This window comes from Monodon monoceros, unplaced genomic scaffold (assembly GCF_005190385.1).
Source record: "Monodon monoceros isolate NGI ecotype Baffin Bay Population unplaced genomic scaffold, NGI_Narwhal_1 Super_Scaffold_5, whole genome shotgun sequence".
In the NCBI taxonomy this organism is placed as follows: domain Eukaryota; kingdom Metazoa; phylum Chordata; class Mammalia; order Artiodactyla; family Monodontidae; genus Monodon; species Monodon monoceros.
In genome coordinates this window covers 101,681,753-101,701,615 of record NW_021703782.1, presented here as the reverse complement: position 1 = coordinate 101,701,615, position 19,863 = coordinate 101,681,753, and the positions used below count along the sequence as shown (strand labels likewise).

At 52.7% G+C, this 19,863-nt stretch overlaps 1 protein-coding gene across 5 annotated transcripts in view; it reads left to right on the top strand.

Annotated features, from left to right (window-relative positions):
• Window positions 1-19,863, top strand: part of DENND1A (DENN domain containing 1A) — a 537,874-nt gene that overhangs the window by 499,546 nt on the left and 18,465 nt on the right. For 3 of the 5 annotated variants that reach the window (XM_029202625.1, XM_029202629.1, XM_029202624.1), the window contains 2 exons: window positions 4,978-5,034; window positions 11,335-11,423. In XM_029202625.1, the coding sequence (XP_029058458.1) occupies window positions 4,978-5,034; window positions 11,335-11,423 (146 nt within the window). The remainder of the gene's footprint in view (window positions 1-4,977; window positions 5,035-11,334; window positions 11,424-19,863) is intronic. The other 2 variants (XM_029202627.1, XM_029202626.1) reach the window with 1 other exon arrangement.

The following is a 19,863-nucleotide window of genomic DNA, read 5'->3' as shown; positions in this document are numbered from 1 at the left end:
CTAACTTGCCTCACCAGGGAATGTGAGGCTCAAAGGAAAGAAGGGAAGTAGAAATGCTTTGAAAGGAAAACGCATCATGTAAATAGAAGAGATTAGTAAAATCCAGTCCCTTTCAACAGCGCCCTGCTCACAGCACACTCCCTTGAAAAACCAAGGTCCTCACATTCACAGGACTCTTCTGGGAAGACTGGTGGGTTTAAGGGAAGGACAGAGGATTGGATGGTCTTGTTTCATCAGCAGGTTGCCAGACCAGAGCCTCCCACAGCTGTAATGCACTCTTGTAGCACCCTCACACCAGTGCTTGTGACTCAGGAGTTATTTCCATTTTACAGAAGGGTTAACTGAGGCTTAGATTAAATAACTTGCCACATGGCAGAGCCAGTATTGAACTCAACTAGAAAATGACAGAGTCAAGACACGCACGTGAGTCTTTCCACCAAAGCGTGTGTCTTGGGGTTTTAGCCCAAATGCTCTTTGTACTCTAAGAAAGGCATTTTTCCGTGATGTGGGTCAAATTCCATTAGACCATACACTCCTTAAGGACAGACTGTGTCCTAGTCTCCTGAATCCCCAGGGCCTGGCCCCAGGTAGTTTCTCCCTCACTTTGCATGGGAGAGTGAGTCTGCTTCCCGACTACACATGACCCTCAGGAAGGCATGTGCCAGCGCCCCATCCCTCCTGCCACAGCTCAGCTCACGAAGTGCCAGATGAATTGTTGAACAGAACTCTTCTTAGCCAAAGATGGCCAAAGGCTCAGCCTTTCTGAGCTCGCTTAAGAATCAGCAGTCCGTGTATCTAGGGTACTGAGGATCACATGTGACATGATTTCTTTGCAAAAGTGCCCAGACCTCTTGATTCTCAGCTCCAAGGCTCCTCTGGTTTTGTCTCCTCTTCCTCCAGCAGTGGGAGGAGCCCTGGGTTGGCAGTCAGGCGGCCTGGGAGCAGGTCACTTTCCCCCCCTCCAGTCTGTCTCCTTGTCCGTGGAAGGATAAGCTCCTGGCACCAGAGCCGTGGAAAGAGACAGACAAGCGCGCACTGGCCCTGGCCCTCAAGGAGTGCGGCCGGGGGTGGGGACCCCGGCTCACGGAAGTGACTTTCACTGTATCTGGCCAGCTCTGCAGTCGTGTCGGACCTCACCTCACCCTGTTACAGCCCCATATTCAGTTACTCCCTGATTCAGCTTCCCCAGCACTGGAGCCACGTTCTAGAAAACGGTATGTTGAGTTGATTCTCCCCTAGCTTCTCTCTTCACCCCCTCCTCCCGCCCAAGTTACCACCATTCCACCCTTATGGGCTGTTCTAACTGTCCCCAGAGTACTCAGCTCTCCGCAAGCTGTGTCCCCCACTCTCATGCCACCCAGCATATTTGGGAAACTGCAACCACCATGACCCAACAGCCCTACTACTTCCTCCCCTCCAAGAAGCAGAAGCTTCTTAGCAGCGTATCCACTGTGTGCCTTGCCCTGAGGGAGCTGCCGTGATATACCCGGCATCCCTGCAGTGGGTCCTCACGGCCACACTCAGGACAGTTGTACCACGTTACCATTTCTTAGTGTCTATAAACTCCTCTGGTTTACTAGCTTCTAGGTTAGGTGTAGTCAAGAGGCTGCTTTCCTTCCACCGTTTATAAATTCAGTTGCAAAAGAACTAGCACTTCCTGATGACAATCAAAGCAAAATAAATTAATCACAGAATCTAGAGAACTAACGTGTTGAGTTTCTACATGTGCCAGGAAGCTTCAGCCAAAAATCTTTGCTGAGCACCTATTTAGCCAGTACCATACTAGATAAATGGAGAAATGCAATGAGTGAGCTGATAATTACAACCTTTGTGCTGTGAATACATGGGGGGCAGAGCACCTGACCCATGCTCCTCAGGGAAGGGCAGGGAGGGCCTCCTGGGGGAGGCAGTGCTTGAGCCAGACAGTGAAGGACAAATAAGAGGCACCAAGAGTGAGACAAAAGGAGATGCAAGGTGTTTAAGAATCCGCCTGCCAATGCAGGGGACACGGGTTCGAGCCCTGGTCCGGGAAGATCCCACATGCCGCGGAGCATCTAAGACCATGCGCCACAACTACTGAGCCTGTGCTCTAGAGCCCGCGAGCCACAACTACTGAGCCCACGTGCCACAACTACTGAGCCCACGCGCCACAACTACTGAAGCCCGCACGCTCTAGGGCTCGCGTGCTGCAACTACTGAAGCCCTTGCGCCTAGAGCCGGTGCCCCGCAACAAGAGAAGCCACTGTGATGAGAAGCCTGCGCACCGCAACAAAGAGTAGCCCCCGCTCGCCACAACTAGAGAAAGCCCGTGCACAGCAACGAAGACCCAGCACAGCCAAAAGTAAATAAAAATTTAAAAAAACACCTGAGCTTTCAGGGAGAGCAAGGGGCTGAGCGGGGGGCGGGGTTGGTGGGGGAGATGCACCAGAGATGAGATTGCAGAGGCTTATGGGTGGGGCCCAGAATCCGGAGGGCTTTGAGCACTTCAGTTAACATTTTCCAGGGGATATTAACAGGTGTTATAGGGGAAGTGAGTCTATATCCAAATAAATATGGGAAATGGGTCTTTTACAAAAAAAAAAGGGAGTTAATAGTGTTTTGCCTGTTCACGGTAAGGTGTTTTCTTGCAAGGGTTGGCAGCCTTTGCTGTGCTAACCAGCATTGCGAATCCCCAAATGGAGCAAGACACAGCACTTCCCAGACTTGTCTGGCTGGAGAACCCCCTTTTCTTCTTTCATACAATGCATCTCCCAGGATGGTTTCTCAGAAGACACCTTGGGAGATGCCAGCCTTCCACTGAGATGCTTTAGGCTAGCAAATGACGTAATTGGGCGTGTATTTTTTAAGTCCACTCTGGAGTAAGCGTGGAAGATAGATTGGGAAGGGGAGAGGCTGGAGGCGGGCAAACCTGATAATGATGATAGTTGCTGGCATCTACGGGCTAAAGATCTTGGCGAACATCTTCCCATTGAAACTTCCTAGCAGCCCCCTTGGGTAGGTAGTGCCATTACCTGCATTTACAAATGAGGAAAGTAAGGCTTGGTGGTTAAATCTTGGGCCACAGGATGAGTGGAGGGATGGGGTTCAGTCTGAGATTGACCCCAGAAGTCACCTCCTGAACGCTGCCACCCCCGCCAGCAGGGACAGAAATGCAGGTCAGAGGTGACTAGTGGTGAGGGCTCTGGGGCTAGAGAAGGAGGTCACCCAGAAGCAGAGTGGCCGAGGACAAGGGAAGCTGAGGGTGATGGGGGAAGTGGGGGTTGTGTGTGAGAGTCGGGGGGTTGGGACAAGGGCAGCAGCCTATGCACTTGTGGGTGGCCGTGCTCATCTCGTTGGGTGGCATCCTAACCCCAGATAGCCTCCAAATGAAGAAGGGTCACCGAGCACGGGTTGGCCTACACTCCTAACGGCACAGGATCTGGGAAGCCAGACTTTATTTCCATCCACATATGCTCTCGATGTGCCATGAGGGACCCCAATTCTCCACCAAGTCAGTCGGCCAATTTTCTCCATAGGCCACTCTGACAGGCCCTTTGCTGACACCAGGGATCCAGGGACGCCTGAAACATGGCCCGTCTCTCCGGGAGCCGGTTGTAGAGAATGAGTTCTGAGGCAAGTTTACTACCTGGAGGACCACTCCAACCAAGTGAAGCTCTGAAGTGCTGTCCACGAGAAACGTAACAGGAGCCACACGTGCAAGCCACATACGGAATTCTAAATTTTTTAGTAACTGCATTTAAAAAGTAAAAAGAAACAGATGAGATTAATTTTAATAATATATTTAACTGAAATATCCAAAACATTTTCATTTCAACATATAATCAATATAAAAAATTATTGAGGTATTTTGCATTCTCTTTTCAGACTAAGTCTCTGAAATCCAGCGTGCATTTTACACTTACAGCGCGTCTTAATTTGGACTCGCCAGGTGTGGCCATTGGCTCCTGTAGTGGGCGGCGCAGGTCTGGACTTTGTGGCGTACTGATGGACCTCTGTGAACCGCGAGGTTCACAGAGGACCCAACTGGAAGCCTCCCAGGGCTCACCGAGCGTCTGTGACCTTGGTCTAGTGTGGACCTTTCCTCTCCTTACTGTGTCTGCCCATCCGCCCCACTGTCCAGGGCATCTAGATGGGCAGGCCATTGACAGAACAAAGCTTGGCTTTCGAGATAAAGGGTTTGAGGAGCGAGCTAAGAGGTCTGTGCTCTGTTGATTTTTATTCAAGTCCTGAGTTCAAAAGTTAAGCATTTTGTGCAAAAATTTTATTTGTTCCTCAGACATTTACTGAGCAGATATTTCTTCCCGAGGCACAGGGATGAATCCCTTAAGGAAATGAACATCTGAAGGAGAATGGGGGGCGGGGAGGGGAAGATACGTGGTGGTAGTGAGCGACGAGTCAGAGCACTGAAGGCAGCATCTGACCTGCGCGAATTCGTGAAGGATAAGTAAAGGTTTGCCAGGCACATCAGGATGGGGTTGGTCATTCCACCTGCTGGGCAGGCAGGAAGCAGGCCTGAGAGCCTCAGGCCATTTGAGGGTCTGCTGGTGAGCACAGGTTGGGAGGGGTCTGGGTGGGGCACGGCAGAACCCAGGTCTTGGAGGATTTGGAGTGCCAGCTCAGGGCCTTGTTGAACTGTGTGTGGCCCCAGGACAGGAGGGGACAGCAGAGGTCTCGAAGCTGGGGTGCGGCAGGGTCACATTGCATTTTAGAAGATCCCCCTTGGCCTGTGTGGAGAATGGCTGAGGAGATCCGGCGGGGGGGCCTGTTCGGAGGTGATTACAGTGATCCAGGCTCGAAGTGGAGAGGAGGGCCTCGGACACGGGATGTACAGGAGCCGGTGACCAGCTGAGACAGCAGGAGGCGTCGAGGACGGCCCTTGGGCTCCCGCCTGGGGGGCTGAATGTTTGGAGCCGTGTGTGGAAGTGCATCAGATCATCTCCGTGTGTACTGATTCCTTAAGTTTCCACTTTAATGCAGCCGCAGAGACTCCATCCCACTCGCCCGCCGCCTCCCAAGATACAGCGCTCGAGGCCCGTGAGTAGCCGGTGGTACTGCCCTCCCGCCTAACACTGCCTGAGCCGTCTCCCCGCCTGACTAAACCCCAGGGGTCTGAACTCAGCTGCCTTGCCAAAGAAAGCCATGAAGTGGGTTATTCAGCTTCCCTCTGTGTGGCATGTCCCTGGACTTGCACTTTCTGGGCTTCTCTCTCCTTTTTCTGAATCAGTTTGGTGACTCGCAGGTCAGAGCTGTAGGCAGCAGGGTCGCTGTGTGGTGTTTTTGCCGTGTGTGCTTCGTTCGAGCGCATCTCCTGGGTTGAGCCACGTTGCTAGCCAATGAGCTTTAAAGGCTGCAGCTGCCTTTTCCTCACAAAGGAAGCAGAAATCTGGCAGCAGGGGTCTGTTCCGCCAGATCTCGGTTTGCAGATGCATTTGATATCCCTTCCTGGGGGGTAGAGGCTACACCCAGAGAATATTGAACCGGCTCAGATGGAGACCGGGTCGCCTCATCTCCTGGGCCTCACGTGGGGCTCCACCCTCCCAGGCGAAGCTCCAGGTAAGGGCAGAAAAGCAGGATGAGATGTGATAAACCCACCAACACCTGGGATTGGGTGGGCAAGGGAAAGAGACCCACCCGTGTTTTCTCAAGAGAACATACCTTGGGAACATATGGGGTGTGGGTCCCATGTTTAGCATCGGTGAAGTCATTTTTCTTGTGGGCTCAGACTTTGGTCGTGCTGAGAGGCCTGATAACTTTAGCAGGTTCCCTTAAAGTGGGAAGGAAACTTGCCGGGACCATTGAGTGAGGGCTGTTTACCAAGAGAAGAGTTTCTCTGTTTCTTGTTCAAAGCGGCCACCACTCTTGCAGTCCAGCAAAAGCGGCCCTCAGAGTTCCCCATGAGCCCGAGTCCCACTCCCTCCCGCCGCCCCACTGCGGTGTCCACATCCATCTCGAAAGGTGTGGTGGCCCAGGGGTGCAGCTGACTAGGCGGAACTGTATCTGTTTCTTTTTTTTTTTTAATTTAAGAGTTTATTTGAGCAAAAATTGATTCGAATCAGGCAGCACCAAACCGGAAGCGGTTAGGAGCGCTCTCAAACTGTGTCTGTTTTGAATCCTAGGCGCACGTACCCAGCATCGGTTGGGTGGCCGCTCTCTGCACAGATATTGGAAAGTTCTGTGGCACAGTTTCCCTTCCCTTCCCTACCGCATGTGGGAGTTAGAGGGCTGGGGTGGAGGCAGCCGTGACACTGCAGTTCCAACCACGTGTGACAGATCCATCCTGTACCCCAGTCCAACCGTGATCAGCACTGCTGTCGAGGGGCTGGAATGTTTCTGCTCGCTGTCATTGGAAGGAAGTCACAAACAGCAAAAAGAAAGCGCTTTGGGGGACAGGAAGCCAGCTACTGGGTCAAAGCTTGTGTGATTTAGTGAGAATTTCAGTACAGTCATTAGCAACATGGCTTTGGAGAGTAGACAGAGCCAGGCTTGAGACCAAAGTTGTGTGACTCTGGGCAGGTCCTGAAGCTCTCTGAGCCTCTCTCCTCTCTCTCGAATACACCCTCATTCATGGAGGTTTTTGTGAGCATGATATAGATGACATTTGTAAAGCACCTAGCACAGTGCCTGGCACACAGTAGCAGTTCTTACTCTTCTTAACAGGTTTCTAAATCTTACAGCTTCTAAGGAATGACCCAGTTTCTTAATAATCATCATTCACCTAGGATTTTCATAGTCAGCAAATCATTCTTGGCCACATCAACCCAGCTGAGCCTCACAGTATCTCTATGAAGTAGGCATCGCCTCCACCTGTTTTAGAGATGAGAAAACCGAAGCCCAGTGACTTACCCCAAGTCCCTCAACTACACAAAGGGGTCACCAGACTCTAGAACACATGGTCTTTTCAGCATGCCAAGCTCCCCAGACCCTTCATCTCCATCTCCACGGAGTACAAAGGACTGGGGCAGAGCCTTCAGGTGAGAAAAAATTCATCAGCAGCCGGCTGGGGCTTCCTGTGGAACCTCTACGGCCGTGTTAGATCCTGGCAGGCACGCAGCGGTGAAGGGGATTGACATTTACTGAGCACCTTTTATGTGCCTAGACTGTGCTCCTTTGTCCTTACAACAGCCTGGAGGAGGCAGATGCTCTTTCCCCAAATGGCAGCCGAGACCACAGAGATGATAAGAGGCCACGCTGGCCTTTGAGCCCAGGCCTGCCTCTCTGCCCTGCCTCTCCCCACTCCTCACCAAGCAGCCTCTCCCAAGCCAAAGTCATCCAGAGGGTAGCTCTCAGAAGTCCTTGGAGAGACCTAGGATCCAAGACAGGCAGGGAGTCCCTTAGAAAGTGTGATCCAGGGCAGGATTGCTGCCCTTGGAAGAACTCAGGTACTGGAGACAGCTACTGTGGGCTCCACGTTGTGTCACCAGCGTGGGGACTCGTATAGATTGGGGGGCGAGGGGGCTGGAATTCAGCCACATCCGTTGGCGACTGAGGACTTGGAAAGGCAAGTATTGCCCTGAGCAAAGCCTGAGCAGCAGCTACCTCTGCCACCGCCCTGGTGCAGGAGGTGACCAGCCCAGCACGCAGGGCTGCACCCCGCTTGGGTTGTGAGACTTTGAAGAGGCAGGTACCTAGCAGAACTGATTCTCCTGGGCCTGGAAGTCAGAGAGGCCTGTCCTGGTTTGAATCACAGCTTGGACACTTCTTGACTGTGTGATGTTAGGCCAGACGCATACCTTCTCTGAGCCGTAGTTTCATGATCTGTAGAATGACTTGCTACACCTACCTGGTGGGGTATGATGTCATATATGTGTAGCACCTAGCACAGTCCCTGGCAAGAGGTGGGTACACGTACCCCAGTTCTGCCAACCCAAACACCTTCTGCCAAGCAGGGTCACTGTGGGACTAATTTGGGAGCCGTAGAGGTTCTGTGCTTTCTCGGCCTTGCGTTCCCCAGTGCGCCAGGGTCTGTTCACTCCGAGTGCATTCACGCAAGCATTTCCAGTGGGCACCACTGCACACTAGGGGTGAACCTGGGGCCCGTGGGCTATGGAACCCCTCAAGGGCCTCGAAGAAGATGGCCTGACAAGCTCCCATGTCAGGAGCCACTGGCCCATAGCCAGGCTTTGCCGGGTCACTTAGCTGCAGACATTCTGGGCAGAAGTGTGGCCATCGGCCCAGGGTAGTGGGAGCATGGGGGCTAGCCATTCAGCCTTTCTGGAAGGAGCCTTGTAGCCTGGCACCTGTGGCTGGAGTTCAGATGTGACCAGAGGATTTAGATTTTCTTTTTAAAAAGAAGAAAAAGGAAAAAGCAGAAGAAAGCCTTGCCAGTGTCTGGTGGGCCCAGGGGAGTGGGCCGGGGCGTGCAGGGGAGAGGCAGGCTGTGGTCGGCTGCATGTGAAGCGCTTTATAAGCTCTGTATTTATTATTTCTTGCTCACCATTAAAATCAAATGTACTCGGTGCTTTTGTATTCAATACACATTTAACCCTGCCGACTTAGATTTCTCAGGTTTTAAATCCAGTGGGGAATTGGCTGGTTTCCCAACTTTCCCCTCAAGTCCCCCTTGAACAGAGCTCCAAATCCCTGTTTAGCATTTTCTCCCCCAGCGCTGCTGGGATCCTAGCACTGGTGGGGCCGGTCGTAGTTGTGTGTGCATGTGGTTTCTTCCCTCATCCCCAGCCCCCGCCCTTCCTAAGCACCCCGGAAAGACGGATGTGATCGCTGAAATATGACAGGCCAGTTGTCTGTATCGTCTTGTGATTCGGGCTTAATTAAACCATTTTGTCTGTGTGTGTCTGTGCCTGGTTACGGCTCTAGCTGTACGTCTGCGGCCGTGTGTGTGTGTGTGTGTGTGTGTGTGTGTGTGTGTGTGTGTGTGAAAGAGAGAGAGAGATTTGTGCATGTGCCTTCTCCTCCTGTGTGTGCCTCTGTGAGTGTGTATTTGTGAAACTGGGCATGTTGGTATCTCGAGGCCTGTGCGTGTCTCTGGGTGGTTGTCTGTCCATGAGTATAATTTTGTGTCTGCTATTTTGTGTCTGCTTTGTCCACACCAGTCAGATGTGTGTGTGACTCTGGGTGTGTCTGCAGCCACGCGGGCGACTGTCTCTGGGTCCGCTGTGCCTTTCTCCCTCCCCTGCTTTGCCGCCTCCCTCCCCCTCCCGCCCCCCCTTCCTGCTCTGTCTGGTTTATCATCCCTAATGAAGCAGTCTTCTCCATCGATCCTGCTGATTGCCAACCCATTCCTTTTGTTTGTTGGCGCTGAGCCATTCAGCGGCGCTCTGACAGCTCAGCTCGTCTAATTAGCTCTGTTGTTCTTTTTCCCCATGTTTCACCACGTTGCAAGTTCAGTTGAAGTTGCCACAAACTTAATCCCCCCATTTCAGCCACAAGTTCACATTCCTAACCTGCCTCTATTGTACAAGGAGCAGCTGTGGGCGGGGACAGGCAAATGGGCCTTAATGTCTGACCTTCCCAAAGCCCCACCGCGGGACCTCCGGGGCAGGGCAGCGCTGCCCTGACTGCACCCCGCCTTTGTGGTGCAAAGTCAGGTGCAAACCAGGTGATCCTGTTTACCAGCTGCAAGAGGAGTCCGGCTCTAGGCCAGGAAACCGGTTCAGGGTTCGCACGAGTGGGGGACGGATCCATTCGTTTGTTCAGCAGCCGGTGACTGGATGTCTGCTTTGTGGCAGGCACTGTTCTAATAACAGTTATCATAATAGCAACATTATTATGCACTTCTTAGGTTCCAGGCAGCAACATCCATTTCTAAAAATCTTGCTGAGGGGTCACTGTAAACCAGGCAGTGAGCACCGTGCTAGGCAAGGGTAGGCCACCATAGATCCATCTTCTAATTTGGAGACACCCACACCCCGTCTTCTTTTTGTTACTGATAAGGTCACAGAGAAACAAGGTGAGCGTTTATTGAGCCCCCACTGTGTGCCAGGCCCCGCGCCGGCACTTTCCCCGCATCACCTCATTGGATCTTCACAGTAATCCCAGAGCAGACAGCAAGTTTGGTGGAACGCACTTGGCTCTTACCACGTCTCTGATTTGCCAGACCAGGCTGAGATCAGACTGGCCGTTCCACAGGAAAAACTCTGGTTAGGTCAGATACGTGGAGACGTGAGGGCTTGATGAGATTATTAAAGACGTGTCTCTTACACAGCCAACTTCTGTGATCTGTGTTCCGAAGCCATTGTGTTGTGTCGCCCACCAGTGCTGGGTTGGGGGCTGGTGGGAGGGTGGGTTCAGGGAAGAGGGCGGCAGGGATTGGAGTGAGTATGTGCTCCTCTTCCCTGTCTTGCCTGCTAAGCTCAGCGTCCGTGGCGTTTCCCACCGTGGTCCCTCATCTGCAGAGAGAAAGCGGCCCCCGCACTGGGCTGCTCATTCTTTCTTATTGGCAGCAAGATTCACAGACAGGCTTTCTTCGCTTTCTCCAGTCCTTCTCTGGTGGTGTTCAGATGATGGTGCCGGAGTTAAAGCCAGCTAATGTTGACTGGACCAAATGAGTATCCTTCTAAGGACGCCTAGAAATTCTTAGCCTAACTCTCATCACGGGCTCTGGTGGGAGAAGGGGGTGTCTTTTTATAGGATCCCTCGTCTAGGCTTTCGGAGGCCTCAGGTCAGAAAAAAACTACCTTGCCGCTGCAGCCTGGTTGTGGACAGGGAAGCTGTGTACTTCACTGTCAAAACGCCCACCTCCAGCCCTTAAGCTAGGTCCGCGTGGTGAGTGCAGTACCCACACAGGCTGTGTGGCTTCCAGGCCGAGCCCTGCTCAGGAGGACTACACAGGGATGCCCAGGGACTTTTACTGGCGCTCTAAAGCTGTTAGTATTTGCTTCTCCCCACTCCCACTTAGAGAGGAAAATAGGCCTCCTGTAATTCAGTTGTAAAAAGAACAACATAGGCATATGTACCCCAAAAACAAAGTCTAAGTGAAACCTTTTTGTTCTACCAAACTGGTTTCCGGGTTCCAGGAGAAGGCAAGAGGGACTCGTCATCAATGAGAGCCTCTTTGTCCCGGGTCCTGCACAGACAGTGTCTCGCTGAACCCTCGCGGCAGCCCTGAGAGGAGGCGGTGGTGCCACCGCGACCTGCACATGAGGAACCCAGCCCTTCAGAAGGGCCTTTCCCCTTTGAGTAGGTCACAGAACTCCAGTTCACGGCTCGGCTGCAAATTCAACGGCCGTGTCTCCGTGATAAGCAGAGCCTTTGAACCTATGCTGTGAAAATTCCTCAGCGTTTGTTTTAGGGCCACTTATCTGCATCTTGAGAATGTTCCTATGTGGCTTTTCCAACTGAGCCCTTCTTGGGGATTTCCCCCTGTGCCCATTCTAGGTGCGCCCTCCCCGGCCACACGTCATTAAGAGACCGAAGAGCAACATCGCAGTGGAAGGCCGGAGGACGTCCGTCTCGAGCCCCGAACAGTGAGTACCCTGTTCTCCCCTCCCCTGTGTCTGCAGGAGCCCAGCGGGGCCAGCGCTTTGTGGAGACCATGTGGCAGCCCCGGCCTTTGAAAGGCTTCCCTGGAGCCCCGAGCGGGTGTTTCACAAAGAGGTCGGTCGGGGAACACGGCTTGATCTTCAGTGTCAGTTCTGCTAGCAGTTGTCACAGCCAGCAGGAGGCCCCAGAGGCCAGGGAGCCGGGCACCCGGGCTGGGTTTTGAGTGGTGACGCCCAAGGGGCACTCAAACAAGCTCAGAAAAAGATTCTAGGCCTTTTCTTATGCTGAAGATAGCTGGTCAGAAAAAGAGAGTTAGGGACCTGGTCGAGGAGGCAACCTACTTAACGAGGGCCATCACCTTCCTAGGCCTGGGCTGCTCCGGGTCTCCAGAGCTCAGATTTATACACAGGACTATCCTCATCCACTGCCCCTCCCCCACCAGTACCTTTGCTCACCTGTGCCTTAGCATTTATTTTATTATGACTTTGCTTTCCTACCACCCCTTGGGCCCAGAGCTCCACGGGACAGGTGCTGGGTTTTATGCCCAGTACCAAGCATGGGGCCCAGCTTAGAATCACTTGCTGGGTAGACACTGGGTAGATGAGGGGAATGACGAGGCAGGTGGGCAAGCAGTGGCCAGAGGCTGAGTTGTCTGAATGTGGGAGGCTTAAAGCTGCTTATGGCCCCGACTTCAGAGCCAGCTGGAGAAGGTAGCACTGCTTCCATCAGAGGAATGTGCCTCCATCCCCAAGGCAAACGGCCGGTGGTTTCTGCCCAGACAGCTCAGCAGCTACACACTGGCTTCCAGTGATGCCTTGAAAAAGTGCATGAAACCATCTTGGTCTGGGGTTGTTGGGGGAACCAAAAAAAATTTGCCCCTGGGACCCTGAGGTCCCTTGGGTGAAGAGGGGAATGCTCCTCGTGTCTGCCTTATTTTCAGAAAAGTTCTCAGGGAAGGAAGTTAAGGGAGATGGGAGATGGCACGTCCTAGCCAGAAAAGGAGCCAAAAGGAAGAAATAATTCCCAAATGTCAGCCTGTGGCCTAGCTCGGGTTGCAGTCCACTTCAGCTCTTCCAGGGTTCTCTGGTTTATAGGATGGTATCACTTGAGACTATCATGTTGTTACAGAACCAGCCTACCTAGACAGCCCTCAAACCTGTGTGTGTCTGTGTGTCTTGGGAGATGCTTGGTGATGCAGAATTTGGAAGTCGGACTCCAGAAGTTGGGTGTAGGTTTAACTTTTGCTGTGCACAATAGGACGGTGGGAATCTTGAGGACTATTTCCCTGCCGTGGATTATGATTGCCCCCTTGTGGAGAAAATGCTGCATGTCTTCAGAGGGCCTCAGACCCCAAAGATTTCTCCTTAGGGGAATGAATTTAGTCACTTTTCTTTAGAGCCATCTCTTTAAAACTGGACGAAATATTTTAGACACTGTACTGGGATACAGGGTCATGGTCCTGTAGACATTGAAATGCAAATCCAGAATATCCTTGCTTTGCACCAAAAACACCCTGGACCAACAACAACTTCCCATTCTACAGAAAAGCATTACCCATTTTGTGGCCGGTTCCCGATTAGAGCTCGGACTCCCTCACCACGTTTATTTACACTGTTGCTTTTCCAGCCCAGTGATAGGGAATTGCTTCATCAGTATATGCAGAGAGCCAGTGTCTGGTAACCCCATCATTCTGGAGATTACCAGAACTATGTCAGTACCACTTTTTGTGGGTTTTTTTTTTTTTTTTTTGGCAGTACACCTTGTTTTAGATTTCTTTTTGGGAAACATTTGGGGTTGAAATGAACCAGAGGGAGCAGCAGTGGCTAGTTTAGTGGGTTGGCAAATTGGCAGTGATAGAAAACAAATGACAGGTTCTCTGTGATCGTACGTAACAGTGACCCGGGTCCACCAGGAGATAGGGAGGTATGTTTTAGAACATCATTCCGAGAGTTTCTGTTCACATTTTTTTAATGTGATGGGGGGGGCATGGGGGGCCGGCAGAGCTGTTCTCCCATAATGCCAGTGACATTTCTGGTGCAACCCGGGTGTTTTCCTGCGTCTCTTCCCATGCTGCCTTCTCCCCCCCCCCACCCCCCGTTGTGCTCCTCCACTTCCAAATGCCATGTCACAACAGCACTTGGATGTGTTTTTCTCAACTGTCATCAGCTCCAGCTGGCAAGACCAACTTCTTGAAACACAGGAAGCATCCAGCGGAAAATATTTTAATAAAACAGACTCCTCATAAAATATTGTTTTGGGGAGGAAGAAACCAGCCCCACCAATCTGTCAGCATTGTGTCGGGAGACACAAGAAGACAAGCTGGCGGGCAGGAGCCACATCCTAATGGGCCTTTGTTGCTGGTGGTTCAGTGTTGGGCACACGGACTCGGTGCCTGGCCCTTTAATCTGGCCTGGATTTTCTTGAATCACAGATCTTTGTCTCCACTGGGAATATCAAAGTGCATCGGAAACTTAGAGGATTTGCGCGGCAGAAAGAGACACAGGATCTTTGAAGTTGAGGGAAGGATTCAGTCCTCCCGACTTCTTGCCCCAGCTCTCACTTCCAAAGAAGCACATTAAGTAATTAACTTTGTGGACAGCAAAACGGAGCTGATTAAGAATTAGACAGTCTCCACGGCCTCCTGCAGCAGCTCAGCATCTGGAGTTCGTCGAAGCCCAGTAGCGTCGCCAGCAGCTCTAAGACCACTCCACCCACTGAGGTCCGTTTTTTGCTTTCTAGCTCACGTCCATTCTTGCATCCATTCATTCAGCAAATATCTTCAAAAACCTACTAGGTGTGAGCTTCTTAGGACTTTTAAAGGAGGCCCCAAAGGGAATCCCAGTGCCGACTTCTTTTGACTTGCATTTTCCCAGAAAGAAATTTTTCCCATGTCAAATTTTCTTCCCCAGTGGAAGGTAGGTGTCCTAGCCCCTCAAAACCATGTGATAGCAATTGGAAGAACAATTTACAAAGACTTCTGGGGAAAACATTCCCTCTGTTTTTCTGTTAACATTAGCTAATTAATATTCAGTGACTACTTCTCCTCAAGAAGTATTAGCTACTTACATTATTATTCAGAACAGGGCTGATGGTACGCCCCGAGGATCCCCTGGGGTAAGAGTTGGGGTTAGGAGGAATCAGACAGCTCGGGCTGTGGGTCAGAAGCCAGGTGGCAGTGAGCACAGTAGAGCACCTCATGTGTCCTAGGTCCTCTTAGGCGTCCCTTCCACAGAACAGGAACGCTGGCTCAGAAAATGTATTGACCAGTGTTCCAGGGTCATCCAGTTAGAAAGCGGCATGGCCAGGACTCCAAATGCTGCTCAGTTTCATTCTCTCCATTGCACTCTGCTGTCCACGGGGGTCCACTGTTCTCCTGGCTTTGCCCAGGGAGACAGCTTTGTGTCCTGAGATGACTTGCCCCGCACACCACCTTCCTCTCTGGGGAAGGTTCCCTGGGGTTGGGAACCAGAGCTGTTCAGTCCTCTTCCTGCCAAGGAGGCAGTGTTCCCTGGTGCCTGAGTGTTCCTATCTGGGGAAGGAAAGAGAACTAACATTTACTGAACATCGCTTAAGATCATGAAGGGTAAGTGGTAGCTTTACCATTTAACAGATGGGGAAACTGAGGCTCAGAGAGAGACTTTCCATAACTTGCCCAAGGTCTCAGGACTGGAAAGTGGGGAGGGCCTGGCCCTTTCTTCTTCAGCATCCAGGCTTTTTGTTAAGAACCTAATTATGACTATGAGCTACTCTGAGTGGTGAGGACGATGGTGGCTGCAGCAGGCACGGTGAGGTCACAGCTCCCCACCTGTTAAAGGTGGGCTTTGGTTATTTCAGCGGGAGCGTGCATGGCTGCCAGGCCCTAGCTTATCTTCCCTTCGGCTTGCTAGATATAGGGCAATTTCCCTATATTTCATCGAATGTGAGACTTTGAAAGAGCCGACAGCAAGCCCTAAAAGGCAGTGCTGTGCTAAGTACTGCCCGCCCCTCAGGACCACACACAGCGAGCAGACAGAGGCAACAGGCGGGGGTGGGGGGTGGGGGGTGACCTACTGGTCCCCAGGTGCCTCTCTCTTTCACTCTTTCACTGCCGTGAGAGTTGGGAGGGAGATAGTCACAAGCAGCCTCCACCTTCTTTAATCTTCGCAATAACCCAGAAGGGTAGGGCTGTCTTCCAAGTCCTAATGGTGACGGGGCTTGTACTCAGTGTGGATCTGAGACGTTGCCCAGTCCCAGCCCGCTGCAGAGCCCAAGCTCTTGCAATGCACACCTTGTCCTCTAAAGGTGGCGCACGGAACACCCTCCAGTCACCCGCGTCCTGACTGGCTGCAGGCTGGTTATTTGGAGTCCGTTGTACTAAGTGAGAAAGGTCCAGATTCAGCCACCAGGGGCCCGTAAGCCACTGCCCTGTCACCTCCCTGGCCAGATCCACGCAAAAACATGCTCTTTTCCAGTAATTTTGTTTGTTTTTAAAAATAACCCAATAGCCTTATAGGCAGGCTGGAAGTTAGGGAGAAGAGACAAGTTCATTCTGAATCCCACTACTTCAGCTCAACAATGTACTAGCATTTCTGCAGATTCCTGTCCAGTCTTCTTTCTAGATATATTTTGCAGAGCTGCCAGCTTCCTTGCAATATCCCACAGTACAGACTTGCCTCATGTCCCTCTAAGCCCCATTGGTGGTGACCACGGAAGATCTCACTGTGTGTATGTGTGTGGTCTGCCTGACCACGCTCCTCTTATGGGATTTGTAGATTGTTCCAGGTTTTCACAAATGTGAAAAATGACAAAGTGAATGTCCTTGTTCTCCAAGTTTTTTCTAGTTTTATATTATTGTAAGAACAGCTACCATTAACTGAGCACTTTACGTATGTTGTTTCATTAAATCCTCACAAGAACTCTGGGGGCGGGGGTAGGTATCATTAGCTCTATTTTATAGAAGTAGCTGCCACTCTGAGAGGTGGTCACCGCCCTTGGTCACACAACTAGTTAGTGGCAGAGCTGAGCTTCTAACGCCAAAGGCCAACCCTTAACGTCTTATAGGCAGATTTCTGCTCCGTGTTACTAAATAACTTTCTGAAAGAATTGTACCACTTCACACTCCCATCAGAACTGTGGACTCCCTGGGAATCTGGGTCTGGGAGACCCAGAGGAACGTGTGGCTGGCATTAGAAATCCTTCTGGCCAAGGAGAACGCCTGCAGGTTGCGCTGCCTGGGCAGGCTGTGTGCGCACCAAACGGCCAGCCCACACTCCTCAGGAATTGGAGAATCGGCTCTGCATCTGAATTGCACTGCGTGACCCCAGCACCCAGAGCCCCAGAAGATTAAAATAAGATCAGAAGAAGCTGCCAGAAGCACTTAGTGGGAGCTCTGCCCAGAGACCAGTTCTCAGAACACTTTGCAGTGGTACCTCCTCGAGACCTGCGCTCAGCACAGCCCCCTGGCTGGGGGTCACAGCCGGACCCCTCTCCCTCTTGCACAGACCCAGAGCTGCCCGAGGGTGGGGGCCTGGTGCGCAGGCCTGGCTGGGCGTCCGCAGATCTGGGCAGCACCCTGGCCCACCAGCTGCCAGTCTGAGACCGTGGGCAAGTCTCTTTGCCTTCCTTTTTTTTTTTCTTTTTTTTTTTAACGCAATGCCTGTTAACATCTCGAAGAACACAATTTGGGAAACTGCCCACAGGAGCCACACTGGCATCCCCAGCAGCAGTGGGTGCTGCGGGCTCACCAGCCTGACCCTCCCCCCAGCACCTCCCCCACGAGCTGCACGCTCCCTCCTCGCAGGGTCACCGTGCCTGGGACTTCTGGCATAACCGTGACCTGCCATGTTGTGAGTCACCCGCATGCACCCACACACGCTTGCCCACCCCGGTAGCCTATGAGCAGGGCAGGGTTGTGTGACCTTCAGCTTTGACTCTTCAACTCCCCGACCAGAGCCTGGCCCAGCTCTGCTCAGGGATATTTATTGAGTGAGTGAACAAAGGAATCACTGAGAGCAGCTTACAGCCCAGCGTCCTGGAGTTGGGGGAGGGTATCAGTTAACAACCGCAAGTATGTAAAGAGCACCTACTATGAGCCAAGTGTGATCAGGATGTGAATCTGAAGCTACCAGCACCTGCCCAGCCTGGCCCTATGAGAGCCAGAAACTGTGATCAGCCCCGGGAGCAAATCTCCAAGATGCCAGCTGGGCCCTGAGCCCCAGGGGGTAGGGGCAGCTGTCTGGGCACTACCCCCTGGCAAGCTGCCAGGACACCAAGCAGAAGGGCGCAGACCCAGTTAACAAGGTGAGAGGCTCCTGACCTGACTCGGGCCCCCTCCCCTCTCCAACGGTGGGGTTCGGGCCCCGGAGACAAAGCCAAGCCAGAGGCCAGGCGTGGAGCCTGAGCTCAGACTGGAAAAGCAGGAGCTGCCGCAGAGCCTCCGGGGATGTGCAGCAGCCCAGGAAAACACAGGACCTCCTCGTCTCCACCACTTCTGCCTGCTGCTTGGAAGGAGGAACTCTCCCAGGAGCTGTCACAGTAGGGCGAGTTAGTTCCAGCTGAAAAGCCAAGCCTTTAGGAAGCCCTCAGAAGAGGTGCCCCATCCTCAAGGTGTCATTGAGCTCATTCTCCTCCGAAAGGCTTCGCCACCCCAACAAGCACCCTCCCCATTCCAGATTTCACGTCACCATTTCCCAAGTGCCTGTTTCAGGCCCGGTACTTCAATATATGTCATCTTGGTGAACCTCCCCCTGCTCCCCAAAAGTCTTCATAGTGAAGGCACTGTTAGCCCATTCAGCCACGGGGGAACCAAGGCTCTGACAGGTGCCGTGACCTGCCCTGGGTCCAGCACAGATACCAGGGTCTGCTGGGTCCCACGTCCGTGTCCACTGCTTTCTCACCAGCCGCCCCCACCGACTGCTGCCACGGTCCCTAGAAAAGACTTTGGCTCTCAGCAGGCAGAGGCTGTCCTCGGGGTGAGGGGCAGTTCCTCACAATCTACACAATTGCTCTTCCAGGTAGGGAAAGTGCCCCCAAGGTGTCCCCTTCCCCGTCTTCCCTCCAGCAAAGGGCATGAAGGGTGGGAAAGTGAAGCCAGACCTCTGCGCCTACGTGAGTGTCCACCCAGCGCCTGGGAAAGGCTTCTCAGCCTGCTGGGCGTGGGTGTGGACAGGGGAAGTCGACACTAGTGATCTCTGTGGAAGGAAGGAAGATAGACAGACAGACAGAGATGGGTTGATAAATAAATGGATAGATGAACGAAGGTTGCAAAGGCAAAGGGCACCACCAATCCAAGAGACGGAGATCAGGGCAGCTGAGCCCCCCATCACCCCCTGACCTCGCACGTGGCCTTCAGCCCTCACGCTGGGGGGAGGCCCTCCTCCAGCTGGTCCCTGCCAACCCTGCCTGCCTCTTCTCTTGAAACCCCACCCCAGCCTCAAGCCCCTGTGCCCCCTCCTCCACAGAGACACCTCCAGGCCATTGTGCGGCCTCTACTGGACTCAGATTAAAAGCCTCATGTCACCTCCAAAATGGAGGCTTGTCCAGCAGCCCCTGAGCCAGGCACGCCCACCACTGCACTCTGGCAGAGCAAGTCCCTAACAGGGTGGGCAGGACCTGGCCTCATACTCACCCGTCCCCTCTGGACCAGTCCATGTGACGGGAAGACGCCTTCTCATTGGTGATCACGACTCATTACAGCAGTGAGTCTCTCATTACTGTTCTTAAGTAGATATTCACATACTGCTGAGTACAAAGATCCCACGTCCAACAGGTTCCCATATCTGTCATCAGTCCTTCCTCCCTGGGAACAGTCCCAGCCTGGCCCCAGGCCACACAGGGAATAGCTCCAGTGCAAGTTCCGGAGCGTCCCCCGTGGGTCCTGCACCAAGCTTGTTTCCCCCAGAGACCCCTCTGACTTGCTTCAGAGGCTTTTTCTCTGTTTTTAACCCATGCACGTGCTAAGGTGTGCTCTAGAGTGTCAGCCCTGTGTAATGGTGCTGGAGGTGAGGCATGGCGGCGTCTCTAGGCGGGGGGTGCTCGCAGATCATTCTGATGTGCCGTGACATGCCCAGCTGGGGACCGGTGACTTTGACTGGGAAGGTCTTTGAAAGCAGGGACCACCCTGTTTGTCCTTGAACACCTAGGGGAGACTCTGCTCAGGGTGAAGAGGCCCAGAATTTATTTGTTGGCAGGTGACTGTGGCATCTGGGTAGTAACTGAACAGGCACTGGGCACTGTGCAAAGCCCTTTACGAATATTTTCATCCAACTTTTGTGGTAAGACTAACTGGAGGGCTATAGAATCCCCATTTTGCAGCTAAGAAACTGAGGTTCAGGGAGGTACAATGACTTTCCTGAGGTCATCTGGCTGGCACGTGGGGATTGGTGGAAGGCTGGACAGACGGGCCTCGTCCAGGGGCCTGTTCCTGTCTGTCAGCCCCACAGGAGC